The sequence below is a fragment of the Phyllopteryx taeniolatus genome, chromosome 16, assembly GCF_024500385.1.
Source record: "Phyllopteryx taeniolatus isolate TA_2022b chromosome 16, UOR_Ptae_1.2, whole genome shotgun sequence".
Lineage (NCBI taxonomy): Eukaryota > Metazoa > Chordata > Actinopteri > Syngnathiformes > Syngnathidae > Phyllopteryx > Phyllopteryx taeniolatus.
Genome location: NC_084517.1, coordinates 20,333,563 through 20,353,842, shown reverse-complemented (window position 1 = coordinate 20,353,842; position 20,280 = coordinate 20,333,563). Strand labels below are relative to the sequence as shown.

At 41.5% G+C, this 20,280-nt stretch overlaps 3 protein-coding genes across 6 annotated transcripts in view; 1 reads left to right on the top strand and 2 right to left on the bottom strand.

Moving 5' to 3' along the window:
* Positions 1-7,134, bottom strand: part of rnf213a (ring finger protein 213a) — a 37,388-nt gene extending 30,254 nt beyond the window's left edge. The window contains exons 1-14 of one of the 4 annotated variants that reach the window (XM_061748361.1): positions 7,045-7,134; positions 5,615-5,721; positions 4,919-5,166; positions 4,720-4,841; positions 4,466-4,627; positions 3,267-3,469; positions 2,900-3,186; positions 2,562-2,821; positions 2,157-2,339; positions 1,879-2,071; positions 1,044-1,099; positions 774-936; positions 538-684; positions 38-136 (exon numbers count right to left, since the gene is read on the bottom strand). In XM_061748361.1, the coding sequence (XP_061604345.1) occupies positions 38-136; positions 538-684; positions 774-936; positions 1,044-1,099; positions 1,879-2,071; positions 2,157-2,339; positions 2,562-2,821; positions 2,900-3,186; positions 3,267-3,469; positions 4,466-4,627; positions 4,720-4,841; positions 4,919-5,166; positions 5,615-5,714 (2,223 nt within the window). In that variant the 5' untranslated portion in view covers positions 5,715-5,721; positions 7,045-7,134. Of the gene's footprint in view, positions 1-37; positions 137-537; positions 685-773; positions 937-1,043; positions 1,100-1,878; positions 2,072-2,156; positions 2,340-2,561; positions 2,822-2,899; positions 3,187-3,266; positions 3,470-4,465; positions 4,628-4,719; positions 4,842-4,918; positions 5,167-5,614; positions 5,722-6,957; positions 7,017-7,044 lie in introns of those variants that run through there. The other 3 variants (XM_061748360.1, XM_061748362.1, XM_061748358.1) reach the window with 3 other exon arrangements.
* Positions 6,691-11,035, top strand: LOC133465487 (neuropeptide B-like). The gene is made up of 3 exons (XM_061748363.1): positions 6,691-6,804; positions 8,959-9,194; positions 10,101-11,035. The coding sequence occupies exons 1-3, from the start codon at positions 6,717-6,719 to the stop codon at positions 10,227-10,229; spliced, it is 453 nt and encodes a 150-aa protein (XP_061604347.1). The 5' UTR covers positions 6,691-6,716; the 3' UTR covers positions 10,230-11,035.
* Positions 11,036-11,352: 317 nt separating this feature from the next.
* On the bottom strand, positions 11,353-19,956 carry LOC133466286 (guanine nucleotide-binding protein G(o) subunit alpha-like). Its single transcript, XM_061749839.1, has 11 exons — positions 19,863-19,956; positions 19,686-19,791; positions 19,047-19,182; positions 18,878-18,969; positions 17,993-18,085; positions 17,602-17,762; positions 16,476-16,604; positions 14,340-14,469; positions 14,202-14,273; positions 12,443-12,530; positions 11,353-11,623 (listed from the first exon to the last, which is right to left on the bottom strand). Exons 2-11 carry the CDS (start codon positions 19,722-19,724, stop codon positions 11,436-11,438), a joined length of 1,128 nt encoding a protein of 375 aa, XP_061605823.1. The 5' UTR covers positions 19,725-19,791; positions 19,863-19,956; the 3' UTR covers positions 11,353-11,435.
* Positions 19,957-20,280: the final 324 nt, after the last annotated feature.

The following is a 20,280-nucleotide window of genomic DNA, read 5'->3' as shown; positions in this document are numbered from 1 at the left end:
ATCTGAATGATGTACAACTAGGCTGTATATACTCTACCTTTTTGTACTTGCCCTCAAAATCCAAAGATAATTTCAGTCTCCACAATTCCTGACACTCATTATCAATGAAGCGGATGCCAAGTATGCGGTTCCACACCTGCAAAAACCAAGAAAAGGAAGCTTTCCCTCGCACTCGACACATTATCAATGTAACTTAAGAATGGAAAAAAGTAGGCATAAATGGGGGGAAAAAAAAAAGTGAAATAAAAAAAATATACACTTTGATATATTACCATAAAAAGATTAATTGACTCATGGTCGCTCTTTGTTAATACAAAGCGAACAGAGCAGTGAGTAGGAGGGCAGACAAATCATAATAAAATCACGATCTATTCAGAACCATTCAGTGGTTCTTTCACATCACATTACCCTTTGACATCAGACAGTGACAGTTTCAATATCTGATGCTTTTGTACCATGAGTGATAATAATGTTATATCCATTTACATATCAATATTTTGTTCAAGCGATTTCATTTCAAAACATCACAATGCTCACTTCCATCGCCTCCGTAGCCACGACCTCGTGAAGTTGCCTCCTGGATAGCAAATCTTCCTTGAAATGCGAACTCATCCAGCCTCTCATGATGCGAATCGCCTTTGCAATCTCTCCTGCTTGTGGCTGCTGTCCGTCTCCACGAGCCTCCTAAAAGGGAATCATTTTTCAGTTTCGATTGGCAACCCACCTCTGTTGAAGGGTGCACCACTGGCTTCATAAGAGTTCACTTTGCATACCTGTTGCATGTGTGGAATGACCAAGTCAAACACGGACGCAACCACGCTCATGCATGCTAGAGGAATATTGTTGCAGTATAATGACTTGGTTCCGTTGCAAATCTTCTCAAAGAGGTTTCCCACCGCAATCAGGCACAATCTTCCATAATCCTTGGAGATGCAACTAGCAAGGATTCAGTTGCGATAATAGTTTAACATGCAAATTGAAGAACACAAGAAAACAATGGGAGGGATAAAATATTGCCATGTTTAAATAAAAATCTAATTTACCTGTATTTTGTCTCAAGGAGATTCTTTTGGATGTGTGAGAGAATGTCAGATAGATCCTGAAATGAAAACCAGCATCAACGATTAATTTTTTACTCCAGAATATACTCTGTGTTTGTCCCGAAGAACTACTTAGAATTTTGCAACAGGCTTAATTTTCAATGGTTTAGAGCAGGGATTCCCAAAATGTGTTGACAGGTAGGCCTGTCACGATAATTACTATATCGACTTATCATTTGATAACTAAAATGGACACGATAGTTTTTTTCCGGACTTGATAAATTGTCATTGTTGTTTTGAGCCAGCGTGTGCATCACACAGTGAGTTGAATGGCTGTGTCATTCACCACTCGTGGCCTCAAAGAACGGTAGACTGCCGGTGTTTGCTCCGTCCGATACTTCGTAGCCTTGCTCCATGTGCAGCGCTTAGATTCATGCAACAGAGACACTTAAGGGAAAGTTAACTGTTTATTGTGTTCGCTAGCCAACGAGCTAAAGAGCTAGCGCGCGAGCAAATGAGCTTCCAAGTTAAGGAACTAAACTGCTCACTCTCCCGCGGCGAACTCGCTTAAAACATCGACGCCTCTCTCCAGAGTTGTTGTGTGTGTTTGTTTTAATGCTTTTTCTTGGTCTCATTTTTTTTTTTTTTTTTTTTAGATACAAACCTGGCATTTGAACAGGAACGTGTAGACTTTTTATGCACACTATACATGGTTTCAGTCCGTGTTCTACTTGTTTCATATGTGACCCCTTAATCACTGGTAATAAGTGATTGCTTGTCAAGGAGTCCACACTCTTCTGCTACAGTTTAGTTTCGTTTTTTTTTAATCGTGACATACCTGGACGTTATTGAGGTTGATGTCCCTTGGTGCCTTTAAGGCGAGAACACGAAGAATGTCCAAAAGCTGGATGTTCATGATGATGCTGTAATCCTTCATTTCACAGAGAGACATGAGGTAAAAACCAGATCGAGCTGAAAGTGGATCCACCACCATCAAGTGATGATGTTTTTTAATCATGTTGAGCAGGTCCCTGGCAAGCGGAAGATGATGAGACATTTATGAATTTGGGAATAGATCCAAGGTTAGATGTGTTCATATAGTTGGAGTGTTCTTACTTCCTTTGACCACTGTTCAAGTCACCCACTTCAAGATCTTGCAGACCATGTCCAGATGTCAGCACCTGAAAGGGCTCTGCAGCAATGCCTTCAAGGAGGTGAAAGAGCGGTAATGCCACAATCCAGTGGGGGTTCCCAAGTTGTTTCACAGTTTTGATGAGAGATGACAAGCAGCTTGGCAGGCTACAATATAGACCAGTAAAATCCATTACAAACAAAATGAATATAGCAGAAACAATATGCCTTTCGATGTGTGCCTTAAAACGGCCAAGCAACCAAAGGATTCGTGCTAATGTTTATTTTGCTTTTCGGGATACTTTTTCCCAAAAGTTGTTTTGAAGGTCAAGCAAATCAAAGCGTGACGATTCGCATTATGGTCAGCCCTCAAGATGCCACTGTACTTACCTTGGAAGAAGACGAACATCCCGTGAAAAATCTTGCCAGTACTGGAGGAAGGCGCTTTTGTCTAGTTTGGGTAAAGACAGCTGAGTGCACAGGTGGAGGCGGTGGACAGGATCCAGGTTGATACGGTACTGTTCGCACAGGTGGAGCATGATCACAGCCGCTCGAAGAGGATCTTGAATATACAAACTCTTTGCATTTTCATCCCCATTTACTCGAGGAGACACCTTTGTCAACATGAAGTCCTTCATCAAAGTCCGTAACTGGGAAAGGCAAAGTGGTGGATTTAGGAGGATTTGGCTACAACTGGACTGATTTACGACAAAACTGAGAGAACTTACATTGTTCTCGTTGTAGTTAAAGTAGTTCCATTTCTTACGTATTCCTTCGTAAATAGATGGGTTTGCATAAATCTGAAAGAACTGATTCAGCTGTTTTAGAAAATTTTTCAAATTGGTGTCAGTCCAGGTCCTGAGAAGATCAAATATTCTGTCCATCATTATTTTCCCTGCAATATCTCGGCCTTCAATCAATTGTTTCCCCTGGTTAGACCAAAAGCTTGTGAAGTGTTGTGTAAAGGTCTTTTTTGGCTTAACACACACGATGTCATCATATTGATGCCAGTCCCCTTTAATAAAAACAACAACACATTATTGATGAGCACAGAAGTCTACATAGCAGGCTAGCGTTAGTTAGTGTTGTTCATACCGTTTTCAATGAGGAGGCGAGGTTCGACAAACAAGCATCTGCTGGTTTTGGCCTGATCACAATCCTGTTTGTAGATGTACTCAAACTTGTAATTTTTTTTCGCCTTCTTGAATACAACATATTTGTAAGGTATTGACACAGACATCATCTCTTTGTTTGTCTCCAGACTGCCTTCGACCAAAAACCCATGCTCGCTGAGATCCCTGCACAAAAAGGAGACAAATGTCAACACATCCGAGCGAGCTGGAGCCTATCCCAGCTGACTCTGGGCAAGAGGCGGGGTACAAGCTGAACTGGTCGCCAGCCAATCGCAAGGTCCAAATAAACAAACAACCATCCGCACTCACATTCGCACCTAGGGGCAATGTAGAGTTTCCAATTAACCTACCATGCATGTTTTTGGGAAGTGGGAGGAAATCAGAGCACCTGGAGAAAAACCCACGCAGGCACGGGTAGAACATGCAAACTCCACACAGACGAGGCCGTAGTTGAACTCGCCAGCTCAGAATTGAATCCGCCGTGCTGCCCCATGGGGTCCCCCTACATACAGGAGCCAGATGAGGTGGCTCGGGCATCTGGTTAGGATGCCTCCCCAGGGAGCGCTTTCAGACATGTCATTATTGCCTTCACTCTCTTTTTGAATCTTCACTGGCAAGTACACAGACTTTGAAATTAGTTACTGGGTGTTTGTATATACAAGGTGTTTAAAGAATATGGGAGTCCGATTTCACAAACCCGCTGCAGTTTTTAGAAACCCGCGAAAAATGGGAGATTACTGTAATACCGACTGGTTACCTTCTGCTTATGCTTGAATGACAATTAAGAAGTAGTAATTAATTATCCATCAATTTTCAAGACCGCTTGTCCTCACTAGGGTTGTAACTGGAGCCAACTTCGGTGCGAGAGGTTGGGTACATCCTTGAGTGGTCGGCAGTCAATCTCATGGCAAAGACAAGCAACCGTTCACACTCACATTCTCAGTCTTCAATTAACCGAACAGGCTTTAACTTTGATCAGTGAGTGGAAGTTTTGACGCAGGCAACTTGGATTCGCCATGGTGGAGGATGTGGGCAAAATTTGCTTCACCACATCCTCTTTCAATGAGGCATTGGCGATGTGGCGGACGGGCATCGCGAAACCTGATCAAATCATTTTGAAAGGATCAATAATATTCAAGATCATGCTACATCCAGAAGTACCTGGTCACATTTAGCTGCAATGCATGGAATTTCCATTCTGATAGAGGAGGTCCAGCGTTGATGAAGATGGAATCTTCATTGCAGTCAAATTTGAAATCGTTTGAGAGGATGGCATGGAAGTAAACAGTGAGTCTGTTTTGGGAAGCTATGTTCCTGCTCCTGCTTGAAATGCAAAGCCAAAAAGGAAAAGCAGACCATTAAACACGTTACTATTATTAATGTCCTCAACAGAAAACCATCTGAAAGAGATAGACCTTATGGGTGTTGGTTGGGGTGGAGTATCGTATTGTGCATGATAGTCTGCATCGGACTTTTGTGTCTGCATGTCTTCCACTGCATCGGAGTCCACACTGGAGCCTTGATCAGGAAAAAGCATCTGCAAGGATACAAATACTCCTCTAGGAACAGGAATGCAATGTTTCATCCAAGCTGTTCATTTGCATAAAGTGTTACCCCAGATGGCGTTTGAGGGCAAAAGATTCTTCTTTGGTCTGCAGTGCCAGACTGCTTCTGTTCCTTCTCATGTTTCTCTTGCTGTTCCTGATCCACATTGGCGTTCTGGTCCCGTAGAGGGTGCTCACAAGTGGCTTGTTCATCCTCACTCTTTGACTTTTTAGACTCTGTGTTGCCGTTTTTGTCATCGGCGGAAATAATGCGCTTCTGTGTTGTAGCAGTAGAGTCTGTCAAATCTGGTTGATTTCCTTCATGCAGGTTAAAGAAGACAGCTTTTACATGAAAATAATCAATGCAGCAAAAATAATGACAGGATTTTTGAATGGGTGACCAATACATTAGTTACATTATAAAAACCTCTTCACATTTGCCAACCCTTTTTCTGCCAAGTGACAGAACAAGAACATTCAGCAACAACATTCATCAACAAGTCACTGAGTTACACCTGTGTGCAAATCCTCGTATGCGGCGTATGCAGCGAACACAAACAAAAATATTCTCCCCATAATTGTTTTTATTTATTTTTTTTAATACTATTTTGGAATTGTAAGGTTGGCAAGTATGAAGCTTTTCTGGCATTAATTCAGGCCAGCATTTTATTTTCATATGAATATTCCAAGCATGGTAGGTGCATTGACATGATGGCCATCGTTCTCAAATTGTGCATATGCTGTCCGATTAGCAAATCTCCTTCACCTTGGCTGTTGGCAGACTGGACCAGCAACTTGGCGCCACACTCGCTGCAGAACTTGGCTTTCTTGTTCAAAGGAAGGTAGCCACAGTCGGAGCACTGCATCGTCACACTGTTCAGGGTTATCCGCAGGGGGAGATAAAAATCATTAATTAATTGACGTTGCAAGCGGGGACGAAAAGGTCCTCGCACCCCCGTTTTCACAGCAAATATTCAAAATGTTTATCGATCATTGACACCACCACCACCGTCAGCCCACATCAGCAGCTTGGCAATTTAGAGAAGTGTGGCAAACAGGCTCGCTCTTGTGGTATGCAAAGGAATCACTGAATTAAACACAAATTCAAACTAGAAAGGAAGGTGACAGACCGAGGTAGGGTGTGGCCTTAATCTTCGATGACTGACATATGGACCCGCCGAGGCATGCAATTTGACACTTATTTTATTCGGTAAAATTTCAGTTTATTACGGCTCAAGTTTGCATACGTTTTGACAGAAGGCACGTTTTGCCAAGAGCAAGTGTTTATATTTACGTCATCCGTCAAGAAGAAAATATTTACTTCTATTATTTCTGAAAGTTGATGCAAGTTAAAGATGGGGTGGCTGTTTCAAAGCTTTTTTGGTAGCAGGAGAACTAAAGACTAAAGTCATTGTCATATGCTTTTTGTATAAGTGAAGGGGGGGGGGGGGGGAAATCTATTTAAAAAATAGGATTTTGGGGGCTTTGGGGGTTAAAGACTACACACGCCTGCCAAAATTGGTGAGTTTCAGGACCACGAAAAAGGAGATTAATTATTTTGGAAAAATCATCAGAAATGCAACATGGAATGGCGACAGCCTGTCTCGCTCAGAGAGAGGGCTCGTTTTCACTTTCGTTTTGAACAATGGAAAATTAGTCCACAAAAAAACAAAATCGTATTGAAAAGAGCTTAAAACATGGAGGCCACAATCAATAAATTTGACTCGTAATAAACATTATCAGAACATCCGCAGCTCAAACTCCAGTCAGGGCAAAGTGGCCAAAATCGGGGACCAGATTTCAAGCACCGTAGTGCTACATCGCTTCGAAGAATACGATCATTAGCAGCGGCGACGAACAGCCAGGAAATGGAAATCCATCCTTCCATCCCTTTTCTGAGCCGCTTCTCCTCACGCGGGTCGCGGGCGTGCCTATCCCAGCTATCGTCGGCAGGAGGTGGGTTACACCCTGAACTGCTTGCCTGCCATTGCTGCTCATTTCAAAATGTAACAACAACAAAAATAACAGTCACTCTACGTAATACAGCAAACATCTCTAAGAGTCCCGTTCCAAGTTTCGCTACGCGGCACAATTTGCTCGACGACGTACTCGTTTTGGGGAGCGCAGCGAAAATGACATAAACCGACGTTCATTGCAAAATGAAGTTGAAATTCTGTCGTAGTGTGGTGTTCCTACCCAGCTAGGCAAAGGACTGAGACGTCCTCTGCCCTCCGCCGCTTGCAGTGGAATAAGACACGCCCGAGGACGACTTGGCAATTTTATGTTTATCGTTTCACTTTCATTTTCTCAGAAATTGGCTTTTTGCTTATAACTCACCATGGGGGTGTGATGCTGTAGTAAAAAGGCAAGCACCGTGTCACCAAATACTGAATTAAAGGACAGGTACTTGAAAATGTATAGCATAATTCAGACTGCAAATAGCTATTACAGTTACTTTGGTCTGCAGCCTTCATTTCCGAAAAAGAAACATTGTTGATGTTGCACTTTTCAAAAAAAAAAAAAGAAAAGATCAGTGCAAAGATATAACATCTTGTACATGCAGTTATGTTCATCCTCAGTTTCTCAACACAAGTCGTGATGTTGAAAAATATATTCGTGTTTTCAACGGCTATTTTTTAACAATACATGCTCTGTAATGTTCCTAAGTTGTGTAATAGGGGAGGCTCAGAACCAATAATAACAAATGTAATCACTTTTTTCACCTTACTCTTATTGACCACTACTGATGACGCAAACACATTTCCTAGTTTTATCCAACGACTTTGAAATTTCCCTATCGACCAAAAACCCGCATTACAAATCTCAAACGCTCCTCTAAAACAAAGGTAATTATTCCAATATTTACAGGTATAAGAATGTAAATATATTTTTTTTCTGTGATGCGGCCAAATGTGATGTAAATTGATGGATTCACACACATTGTGCTGCCCTTTGAATGTGTTGTGCGTCCAAGCGTTAACGCTAATTTCATGAATTTTATCAACTACAAATCCTCAGCACTGTGATATAATTATTCCTTACATGTATTTTAACAACTCATAATTTCCTAATTTCTTTTTTTGTTTTTCTATGCATGTGTTTCTAGTGCCAGATTTTCTAACTTTGGAAAAATCTAATTAAAAACTTTTTTTATGGCGCCTGTTTGTGTTTAGCAACCTTTCAAAATTTACCAACGTTTTGATTAGAGGATAAAGATTAATTTATGGGCGTTTGAAACTCAGATTTAACAAAAAAAAAAAAAACGTCACAACTAAAGTCTTGATCGCCATTGTCTTAAACGTTGGCCGATGCATTTTCACCAGTTTTAAACTTTTTTGTTTTTTTCCCCCAACTTTCTAAATGTTATTGCAGGAAACTGATAATTATATTACTGGAGTTGTCTTTAAAACCGCTCTGATAAAACTGGTCTCATGGAAAATAATAGAAATGTTACACACACACTGCATACATCATGAGAATTTGAACACAGATTTTATATCTAACCTTTTTCACCTTTTGGCATATATTACAATAGTTTGCCTTAAAGTTAAAAAAAAACACATTTTCATATTAAATATATCAAAGTTTACGCCTGTGCGAGAAGCAAACGGTTTTAAAAAAAATTATTTAACACAAACCCTCCCTTTGCCTCCTCCTCTGCTCACACAGCTAATGCTAATAATGCGCTAGCTAGCGCCCAGAAAGCTAACATTAGCCTCCTGGCAAATTAGTACGACCTAATATTTATGACCATTTAAGCAACAACACCTCATCATGTACTCTGGATTTTTACTGTCATTACATTACCTGTTTCTGTATATTAAAACTTGAATGAGACAAATTATTGTACACCGAGTGACAACACAACTGGAAAACAGGCGGGGTGCGACAGCGGTGTCAACGCAGTGCATTCACGGACTGGTAGCAGTCGTCGTCGCACGGTCACCGCCAGTTAAGATTGGTTTGGGGGGGGGGTCTAAATAAATGCACTTACGTCACATAAGAACGATTATCGAGTGTCTATAAGAACTGAGAAAACTGGTGAAAGGTGCACACAATCGCTGACGACGAGGTCCGCTCCATTGTTTTAAACCTCCACGTTCAACACAGACATGCCGGCTAAACTGCTGCTGCCCATCGCGGTGCTCTCCGCTCTGGTGCTCTGCATCCCCACCGAGGCGTGGTACAAGCAGGCGGCCGGTCCAAGCTACCACTCGGTGGGCAGGGCGTCCGGCTTGCTGTCGGGTATCCGGGGGTCACCATACGTCCGGAGAGGAGTTGACGCGGAGCCGTCACAAAGTTTGTTTCCTGCAACGGAAGCGCTGCGTTTTAGCCTGAAGACAATGGTCAGTGTTTTATTGACGTTTATGAAACAAAGAAAATGGTGTGTGTGTGTACAATCGTTCAATTAATCGATCAGTCTGATTAAAAAGCAGGATATTATTTCAGATCGACAGTGCAGGAAATGCACAAATTGATGATTCAGCTTTGGGCCGTAATGTGTCACAAAACGGGCAAAAGTGTTGAGCAGTTTTCCCAAAGTAAAAGCAGATGTTTACAAATGTCTCAATTTGACTAAATACAAAGATCATCAGTCTGCGTTCATGGAGGACGACAGAAAATGTGAGAATATTTGGTCTTGAGAAGCTGACATTCTGAGGATTTGGACAATTTTAAGTTCATGTCTCTAAACGATTATCCAAATGCGAAATAAATTGATAGATTAGTTGTTGATTAATTAAGCACCTCTAATATACATATATATTTATACACACAACACAGTGATGCATTTTGTTCAGCACAGACACTAATGATGAACTTGGTGTTTAACAAAGCCTTTGATAATAAAACTAGCGTTTTGTGAGATAATCTCATTTGTGAATTAAGGTTTTGTGCTCAACTCAAGTTTGCACATTCTCCCCTGGCTTGCTTCAGCTTCCTGCCGCATTGCAAAAATAACATTAAGCTCATTGATATGCTTGGCAAATAAAGAGGATTCTGTTTCAAATTGAAGACTAAATTCTCCGTAGGTGTTTTATGATTGACCAACGACCAATCCAGGGCGTACCTCGCCTCTCACCCAAAGTCAGCCGGGATTTAACGCATTTACACGGCATCTTTTATGGTGATTGCATTTTTAAAGTTTGTAGGAATGATTTGGTAAAAATCATAGCGCCGAGATACAATGTAGTACACTATCCATGCAACAGATCTTTACTGTATCCACTAAAATGCATTATTCTGTTCTACAGCCCACCTGTATAAAACACATTGCACCAAACCCATTGAGTTGTCAACTCTTCCCCGGCGACAAGACGACGTTCAAGTGCAAAGCGGACGTTTTCCTCACTCTGGACTTGGCAGACTGTGTGGAGGACTGAGCTGCTGAGCTCAGATTTTCTGGCTCAATTTTATGCTTTAGAAATGTATTTGTGTGTGTACATATTTGTTTTAATGAGTAAACTGTATAATCCATGTTCTGTCTTAAAAGAAAAATTCCCCCGAGCAGAAATTTGGTTTACCATCTTAAACTGTTGCCACTATAAAACCTTATATTCCTAAATTACAGCCAAAGCAAAATCCTCTCGGACCCTCCCCACCCTGGTCACCAGCTCTTCCAGCTCCTTCCCTCAGGTAGGCGCTACCGATCAATGCAAACTAGAACTAGTAGACATTCCAACAGCTTCTTCCCTCTTGCAATCAACTTCTTGAACAGCTAACTTACAATTCCATTACAACAAGCTGGCAATTTTTTGACTTGAGTTCGTTGTCACATTTCTGTATTATGTATTACTTGTGCACTCACTGTAGTTGTCTCGCCGTGCTGCACTATTTGCATATAGTGGCCACTCATGCCAGAGTAGTATCTGCTCCATTTGCACACTGATTGAGGAGTATCTGTAACATTTGCACAACCATTGTCCCAGATTATCGCAGTACTCGTCACTTTAAACCGCATACACTCCTTGAAGTCTCAGTGCCCTTTGCACAATGGTCATTGCACCGGACTATTGCGATATTAGCCATTCGAACTGAGGACTCTGCATCTTTTTGCACAATTGTTGTTTGTTGTTGTTTTCTGTTAATGTCTTTATGTCTCCAAAGTGTTCTGTAAATTGACTGTCTGTTGTACTAGAGCGGCTCCAACTACCGGAGACAAATTCCTTGTGTGTTTTGGACATACTTGGCAAATAAAGATGATTCTGATTCTGATTCTGATTCTGCTAAAGTAAAACTACTCTCCTCCTTTCACCTCGTGGTATTTTATAGGCGTCAATGGGCTAGAGCAGCCAAGTGTCGTACTCGTACCGCTAGTGGTAAGCGAAAATCATTGCCTGTGAACAGCGTGATGATTCACAAAATTCATTCAACCTGTGCCCCAATAAAAACAGACAATTTCGGGGGGGATCCCTGCTTTAGATGCACACTGAGGTTAAGGCTCGAGATTTGCTAATGAAGGGGTTTGACTTTTGAGGTATGCATTCAACTTTCAGCGAATGGGGGAAAAGGTCTTAACAAATATTTTATTTAAAATGATATACAAATAAGTGCAGTGTAAACAAGTGTAATTTAAAATACTTCAGCGGTTAGAGGAGCTGAGCGTTTGTGAGGTTCTGCTTCATAATCTGCTCCATGGCAACCTGAAAGACCACCCGGACGTTGGCGGTGTCCGTGGCTGTGGTGAAATGGTGAAATAGGGGCCGATCGCCCCCGCCGCACGTCGAGAACATGGCGGTGATGTGGCGAGCTGCGGCGTCCACGTCGGCGTCCGCTCCTGGAGGGAGGCGAAGACAGAAGAAAGAAGCAGTGGAATTGAACAACTCAACAAACAGGGTAAGACATCAAATAAACAAAAAGTCTATTAATCATGGTCATGTTTTTTTATTATCTCAAAAACCTGGCCTTTAAACAGGGGTGTCTTGAGTTTTTATATCCACTGTACATCCCAAGAGCTCAGTTTAGCCAGCTTCTGCACATGGCTTTTTGCAACACTTATTACAAAAGAAAGAGTAGACTCGTCAACAGTGGCAAGAAGAACATGAGAGGAAGGGGAATATGGTTAAATTAATCAAGTGCCATTAATTTCCCCTCTGGGCTCTGATGGGTGAAACACTTTCATGTCAAAAACAAAAAGGTACACAGTGCTGCAATGTCAGTTAAGAATGTGAAAATCTTACTTCCAACTTTACGTGTACAGTTGAAAAGGTTATAAGGTGTCAGTCGGACCCTTGAACAGATCATTTCCCATTTCAATTATTTCGAGTGGGGGGGGGGGGGGACACGGTATAAAAAAATCCCAGTACAGGAAGTCCTTGAGTTACGACGGACTCGAAAGTACGACGTCGCGACTTTACGACGCCCGTGCCTCGTCCGCCATTTTATCCCCAGCACCATAGTGGCCAGTTGAACCTGCGCATGCAGAAGCCCAAGAATCAAAAAGAAACGCATGATTGTAGACGCCCACGTTGTATTCCACCGGCTGTGACTTACGCATTTTTTGGGATGGATTTAAACAGCACGACAATGTTTTGCAAAATAGGACAATTATTTAATTCCCTCCTGGGAATAGATCAGACAGCCTCTTGAAGCATACCTTTAAAAGTGGAAACGTACAATCTCAGATGTCTTCCGGAGTGGAGGATCTTCTCCTGGAAAAGGTCAGTTTTGTTCATGAACAGAATCTGTAAGATGAAAGGTGGAAAGGGTTCAACTTAAACACAATGGTACATATTCACTGGTGTCTCCAGAATGCAAACATATTAGCTCGCCAACTTTGCCAGCCTGGTGACCGCCACTCCATGCAAAAAGATAGTGATACCACTCGAAATGACTTGGATCTCTTTATCTTAATTTTGCACATTTTAGTTCTACTGCAGCACACTGAGGCAAAAAAAAAAAAAAAAGTGGAATGTTTCCATTGCTTCAATAGATTTTGAAAAAGTAACTGTCGTTTTATATATCATAAATAGACCAAAATACATTAGCACAATGAGAGTAATGGCTTTCAAAAAAAAAAAAAAAAAAAGAAACTTTTGTTTTCTATTTCTAATTTGGGTGTTGAGTTGAAGAGGTTTTCCAAAGTAAGGGCAAACAAGTGCAAGTAGGAAGATTACTCAAGAAAAGGAAATGGAAATAACAGGGAAAAAAATTCTACAACGAGCAATCAAATTTGTTACCATTTCACTGGTGTAAATTGTCGAGGCCAATGTTATATAGGGGTAATCGTCAGCAAAACTCATCATAGCGCTGAAAATCACCTGCTCTACTTTGCAATGAGGCATGTCAGAGCCAATCACGGCACAAATGAGAAACCAACAAGCCACGCTTGAGCGTAACGGTCAAAGGCGTACAATGGAACCTCTAAAGTGGAACACCCCAAAAGTGGCACACTCCAGAGAATATATGTCAAACTCAGGCCCTGGGGCCAAATTTGGCCCACGATGTAATTCTATTTGGCCCGTAAGACCATATCAAATGTGTAATAGATCTGGCCCGCCAGTATATAGCACATGCGCCACTAATATTACAAATCCCAGAATGCTTTGCTAGTGTGTTGGCCCATCAGTGTAGACCGGCGAGCGCCCCTTCCCTTTCTGTTGCAGTCGTTAGCAACTATGCTACCGGTCTCCTCGAGCAAATTTACACTTCCCCTTCCCAAAAATGGCCAAACGAAAGCTGGAAACCGGTTAACTTCCAAGACAGGTGGGAGGCAGATTATCTGTTCACGAAAGTAAAAGACAGACCTGTTTGTCGTGTGCGGAGCAACATGGCTGCAACAAAGAATATAACAATTGAATTAATGTTTTTTTTTAATGCCCTTTATCAACTCCTAGGAAGGGACCGTTAATAGTTTTAGATTTGAATTTTTATTGAAATAAATTTGTTGGGTTGTTTTGTTGGCCTTTGAAAAAAGATTTACATCAAAAAGAAAGGTAGTTGGAGATAGATAAATACAATATAGAGAAACAGAAGAATTCATGTTATCTATTTCAATACAAAAACAACAAACAAATACCACTGATGTCTTATTGCAAATTTGATTTCTCGTGTTTATAATATTCAAATTTGTTTATTCCAGATTCAGTGTTTAAGCAAAACGTATGTTTTTTGTCATGTGATAAACTTTGACACTGCATTTCTGCAGAAAAGGGAAACATATATATCATATATAACATACACATTTATAATGCACGATACTATAGAGTGCTATTTTTCCTAAAAATCTTACATTTTGTGTTGCATTTTGAGATGGGCCCAGAACGAATGGGGAAAGCTGATTTGAGATACGAGTGTGGTCATGGAACTAATTCAACTCGTCAGTCAAGGCACTGTACGCTTAAAAGCCAACCTACCACTGAGGTGCTCTTGAAGATCGAGTTGGTGCAGATCGACGCGAAAAGTTCACGACTTTCCTGCAGCCGATTCTAGAGAGTTTCCAGACATGGAAGTCAGTTAGCGCTGCTCAACATTCAGCTCACATCGTAACATACCACTTTTGGGTCTTCGGGGAGCGACATATCGTAACTGCTCAGAGCCACAACGAACAACAAGGCTTGGATGCCGTCAAAACAGCGCAGCCATTTCCTTCGCTCGCTCCGCTGGCCGCCGACGTCGTACAACCTGTCGACAGGCAAACGTGATTATACCGCAGAAATGGCAATTGCTCGGAATTCATTCGGAGTCCTGAATGACAGAAATTGAAAACACGACAATGGACTGACATAAAATGTTCCAATAATCCACTGAAACTTTGGATGTCCAGTCAAAGAAGTTCACTTGGTTAACGATCATGAACATTTGAAATACAAAATATAAAAATTACAGCAGAAGTTCCAAAGTCAAAAACAAGAAGTCCAGCCTATATATTATTGTCAATATGTTAAGAGTAAAGAGTGGCGTCTTGTCTTTTATTCTTTTTCATAAACCTGTCTATTAAATGTTTGAACTCAGACGTGTACTATGCCTGTATTGAGAATTACTGTAAACTGTTGTGCTAAAAAAAAAAAACATGTCCCAAGAATCATTGAACTCATAACGCAGACCTTGCCGTAAAACTTCAAGATGTCTCAAAGTAGGCCAAGTCCGGCTCCTTTTGGGTGGGCTACGCAACGGAAAGGAATTCGGGCGGACTTGCATAGCAGGTTGCCGCATTAGATAAGAGTCAAATCAGCCTGTGTGGTTATAAATAGTTACAGGGCAACAATTGTTCAGGAAACTGAAGGGGCGAGTCAGAGGACTGGTTTTAAGAGGATGTGATTTGAACACACAACATGACACCAGCAGTGTACATAAACTTCACTTCGATAACTGGTCATAATGATGACACAATTGTGAATTACTACTGAATAGTCAAATAAGGTAAAGGGGACTGTCCAAAAAGACATCATACTGTGTACATAAACTCATGCTTGCTCACTCAGGTTCATCTTAGCCATTCCCCCCCCCCCCCAACAGCAAAGGACTATGAGACTGGAGAACTTTTCTGTACGAGAAAACTTTGAAAACTCCTGGTACTGGAAGACATACAATTTTCTGGCACCAGAAAACGTGGCCTATTTTTAATTGGGCTGAAAGTCTCGTGCAAAGATGTTGGTGATTGGGGCAGAGCGGGACTGATTCAAGCTGGACCCTCACTCAGTCATGTTACGCCTCAACTTTACCAACCCTGAAAAACTCACTCCATTCAAATTCCACAAAGAGACTGTCGTAATAGTTCATGAAACCTCCATTTGTCTTGCTTGTGTCACCCACGTTTGAGGCAGGACTTGCTCTTCTCTGGCAATGTGGCTGTGTAATCGATATCGAAGTGCGGCCAAAAAGGAAAATCATTTCAAATACGATGTAGCACTTAGCGGCACCGAGGGCCTTGGTGACACAGGTAATGAGTTTCCGTCGGGGTCAGAGCGTGTTTGTGATTGCGCCGACGCGTTTATCGAGCGTCAGCTCCGATAAGCGGAGAGACAAATGATGAGTCTCGACGATGACATGTGACAGCAGCGGAAAGGAGGAGGACCACTCGTGAGAGAGATCAGTCGGTCAGAAGAACGCAATGTTCATTGTTGTCAATGCACCACAAAGTACATGGGGCAAATTGAGAGTGAAAGGTGTATTAAAGTGAGAACCTGAACAATAATGTTGGTTCAGTTTATCTGAGTGTTAGTGGAAGTTAAGTAGAGTCTTCGCCACATGTGGATGTACACGCACACATCAGAAGCATTTTTTTTTTTCTTTTTTTCGGTAAGCCATTAAGATGAGTTTGAAATTATACTTAAGTGTTTTGGGTGATAGTAGTATATTTATGGTTACGTGTTAATATTTATTATAAATATTTGGGGGCGGAGTCAACTACTCCGCAAGGCTTGGTCCCTATTCCCTGCCAACAGACGCATATGGTTTCAGTAGAGGTCCAGGGTGTACATCGCCACTCTAGAAAAATGGATGAAGGGATGAAATAAAATGCAAATATTTCCACTGTGGTTTGAATGTGCATAAAGTTTTCAATACCATTATGTGTAATAAGGAATAATTCCAATCGTGAGTCATGTTGAAATTGCCAGCGGTTGTTGTTTGCACGTCGTCTTCAAACCAACAATGGAGCGGTATATTGTACATTGCAGAGGTCTTACCGGAACATCATGTCATCCAGTTGGAACTGCGTCTCGATGATTCCGCAAGTCCTCACTCTCACTCGGAGAACATCTCGCTCAGTGGGGGCGTAATTGGGGGCGATGATCCGACCCATGTTCTCGAAGAAACTGAAGCGGGAAAGCATCATGATCACATTTTGTGATTCATGTCATGTTCAAGAAGGTCATTGGGGGACGTTTTCATTGCTTGTACACAGCGCCTGCCTACCCAGTTGTGAAATTGTACACCCAAGTCAAGTTTTTGTGAATGATTTTTTTGGGGTCCCTTATTTGGCCCTATTGTTAAGTCACAGTCGGGGTAGTACACGTGCCAAAGCCGTACACGTATTGGCACACCCTGCAGTGGAAGCGGGCAGGGTGAGCAGCGGCTCATTTGCATGGGCAAAAACGAAACAATCCCCAAAAGCGGCTGCCCAGAGAGACTGATCAAGTGTGCCTGGGATTTGTGGCTGAAGACGCAGAGGAACTGTTTGAATTTGTGGCAAAATGGCATGTCAACGTGTACGCTGTCATTCAAGTAGAACAAAAAATATCACTGCATCTGTTTTTTTTAGAACCTCATGGGTCCCCAGTTAATGAAGGTCCCAACGTACAAGGTCTTGAGTGCAAAGCAGGTAAGAAATAAGTTGCTTTGTACAAACCACATTAAACAGCCATTCCATTAGGATGAGGGTCCAACAAGTGTCTGCCTTATTCAAGATCATGACAAAGCATCATCTACAACCACTTTTTGGATTTTCTCATGCTTTCACATAACGTTAACCTAATAGCGTAATGAATTAAAATCTAAAAAAAAAAAAATGAAAGTTTGAGATTCAACCTATAGCGCAGAAACAAAATGCAGACAGTTAAATGATCAATTTCCCGCTGTGGATGATTGTAGAAGTAAAACTAGAGACCTAAACTCCACTTGAGACAATAAACCAGGTTGTTGTAACAGTCGTTTGGGCGATGTAGTTCTCTTACTGCGCGTCACCTACAAGCAATGAGCACATCTGGTGGAGCCATTTAAAATAGTTCCTCTTTGGTCAATCACCTCACCCAGTAACGTTAAGTAACGTGTGTTTTTTTGTTTTTAATCAATAAACCACGCCACTGTACTCACTAGAGGGCAGAGTCGTTGAGCTCAAACTCGTAACCTCTGACTGCGGCAGCTCGCACCCCCTGGTCGGCCCACAGCGCACAGAAAGCATGAGCCACAAAGGGAAGCAGCTCCTGGTCGTCCCCCAAACAGCGGCCGCACGACAGGATGGCGCGGGCGTGAATCTAAATCAGATGACCCACTTCAGACTTGTTTATGATCCGTGAGATGATCGAAAGCTACGCCAGATAAACTCTGGCATCTAGTGTTAAAAGAAAGGAATGCAAGCAAACAGCACCTTTGTTTGACTTTTGACGCATACTTGTTCCAGAATACTTTTGGTGAACTCCAAGTTGCTTGACTTTTTTGGGGGCGTTCAACTTTTCATTTGACAAAATAAGATCAAAATACACACCTTGTTCTTCTTGTTGGCCAGGTTTATCCTCAGCATCCCCATTCCTCGGAGGACAAACTTCATGGAAGTGAGGAGGTTGTCGAGGACTGCAGGCTTCAACGGCACACAACGACATCATTATTCAAAGAAGAAAAAGCAGCGATGAACGGGCCCCCTTCAGACGCCAACTTCCGACTGGGGCTCATTTGGCCGAATTGAAAAGTAGGAGTTCGTCAAAGTACGGCCCTGGAATTCCTGAAACGGCTGCTTCAAACCAAAATGGCCAACTCCCTGTTCAATTTAAGGCATGCGTCCCGGAGACTTTTGAGTGCGCCCTGTTATAATAGACTAAATCCAACTAATGAAAGTGTCAAAAACGACCCGCTAGGGTCTTCTACCCAGCCTGCAGGATAAATTTGAAGGTGAAAAAATATGTAGGACATAATAAAAACCTACTGTATATATTTTTTTAAATGCAAGTTTGTTATAAAGCTCACGGTCTTCAACATTTAAAATAGTCAGGTACGTTAGGTTTTGAGAATTACTATGCATATAAAACCAAAATAATTCCTAGAGCTTCATAGGTTGATTTAATTTTTAAAGCGAAATGGCACTAATAAAGCTCAACTTATATCATTTAGTTCCAAATACCTGCAACTTAAAGTTTTGTGCCTTCACATACGATCACTGCGATCAGCTGTAATCAATAATGCTAATCAATAAACTGAAGCAAATTGCATGTTTATACACTGAAACAAAGGAGGGAAACACCAACTTCTTGTTATTGATATGAATGATGCACAAAATTCTACTCAAGACCAAATTCGGATTCATGTGACACCTGAACTACAAGGAGTCTGACACCCCGTGTACTGCTAACGGCATTACAATAGGATTTGCCGGCACCTTGAAGCTGGTGAGCTCTTGTTTGGAGAAGCCATGACTGTGGATGATCTTGATCTGCTTGATCAGAGTGCTCTTTCCACTCTCCGCAGGTCCTAAAACACAAGGAAGTACTGAAAAACTGTCCACCACATCATGTCATATTTCCACAAACGTCACACCACGATCTTACCAAGCATGAGGACCTTGACCACGTTGATCTCATTCCGGGTCTGCTCGGACAGGTCTTGCTCTATTTTGGAGTTCTGCAGTTTGGCCTTTTTGCTTTCCTCGGTGACATCTTGGCGAAGGCATACTCCCATGCACATCTCAGGAGATATTTATCATGTTTTCATGAATCAAACACAGAGGACTGCTAGACTAAAAAAACTCAATTGTAGTTCTCAGGGGTAAAAGACTGTGAATAGCCAGGTCAGATTTCAGTTACCACGAATTATTAAATAGCAACCTGCAGTTACTTTTAATCATTTGTCACACTGGAGTTCCATTGGATCGCCATCCTATTTGAGTCACTTTTAGAGTTTTACATCGAATGTTCTTGGCAGCCATTTTGTTCCTCCGTATGACACATTTAGGTTTTATTTTGCCTCAGTTGTTTGATTCATTTGGCTTCTATACGAGTTTGTCTACTAAAAAAAAAAAAAAAAAAAAAAAAAAACGTTTTTGCCAACTAACCCAAACAATTTGCTGCAGACGTATTTGGGGTTTGCTTGTTTGTTTGTTTATTTGTGTGGAGGTGTTGCTTACCCGAAAGCGGCATTTCGGGAGATTTACATCAAAAGAAAGCACATACTTGAATTTTTTGGAGTACCTGCAGCGGGGCTGGCAGAATATTCACACAACAAAACATGGCTTAAGGGCTCCGGGCGCTCCGTCGTGTTCTTGAATCTTGAATTTACGGTCCAAAAACCGCAAACCTGTAACAAAGTGTTTTGTTTTTTTCCACCCTTGTAAAAAAAAACAACCAAAAACTAAAACGATGACGTACCAGCTAATTTGGTATAAATGGAGGCACAGCTGTGCGCGGGACCGTAATTGCCGTAAAGCTGAATGTTATGTTGCAAAACATAACTAAACTATATATAGAGATTTTTTCATTATTATTGTTATTATTGAACTGTTGTGGATAATATATGCAATGCTTCAAATGCTTTTACTCTAACTAATTTTTGGTTTTTTAAATCTTCCAAAAGGTCATAAAATGTTTCAACTTCTGAGTGCGTGTTGTGCTGCAAATATATATATATTTTTAAAGGTGTTTTAGGAGTAATTGTATTGTACCAACATTATGAAATAATAAAATTAAATAAGCGAGGGTGTACCTTTCACCAGGAAAAAAAAAAAGCAAAGGTGTTCCTTTCACCAGGAAAAGTGTGGGTGCTGAAACATCCACATCTCCTGCGGGC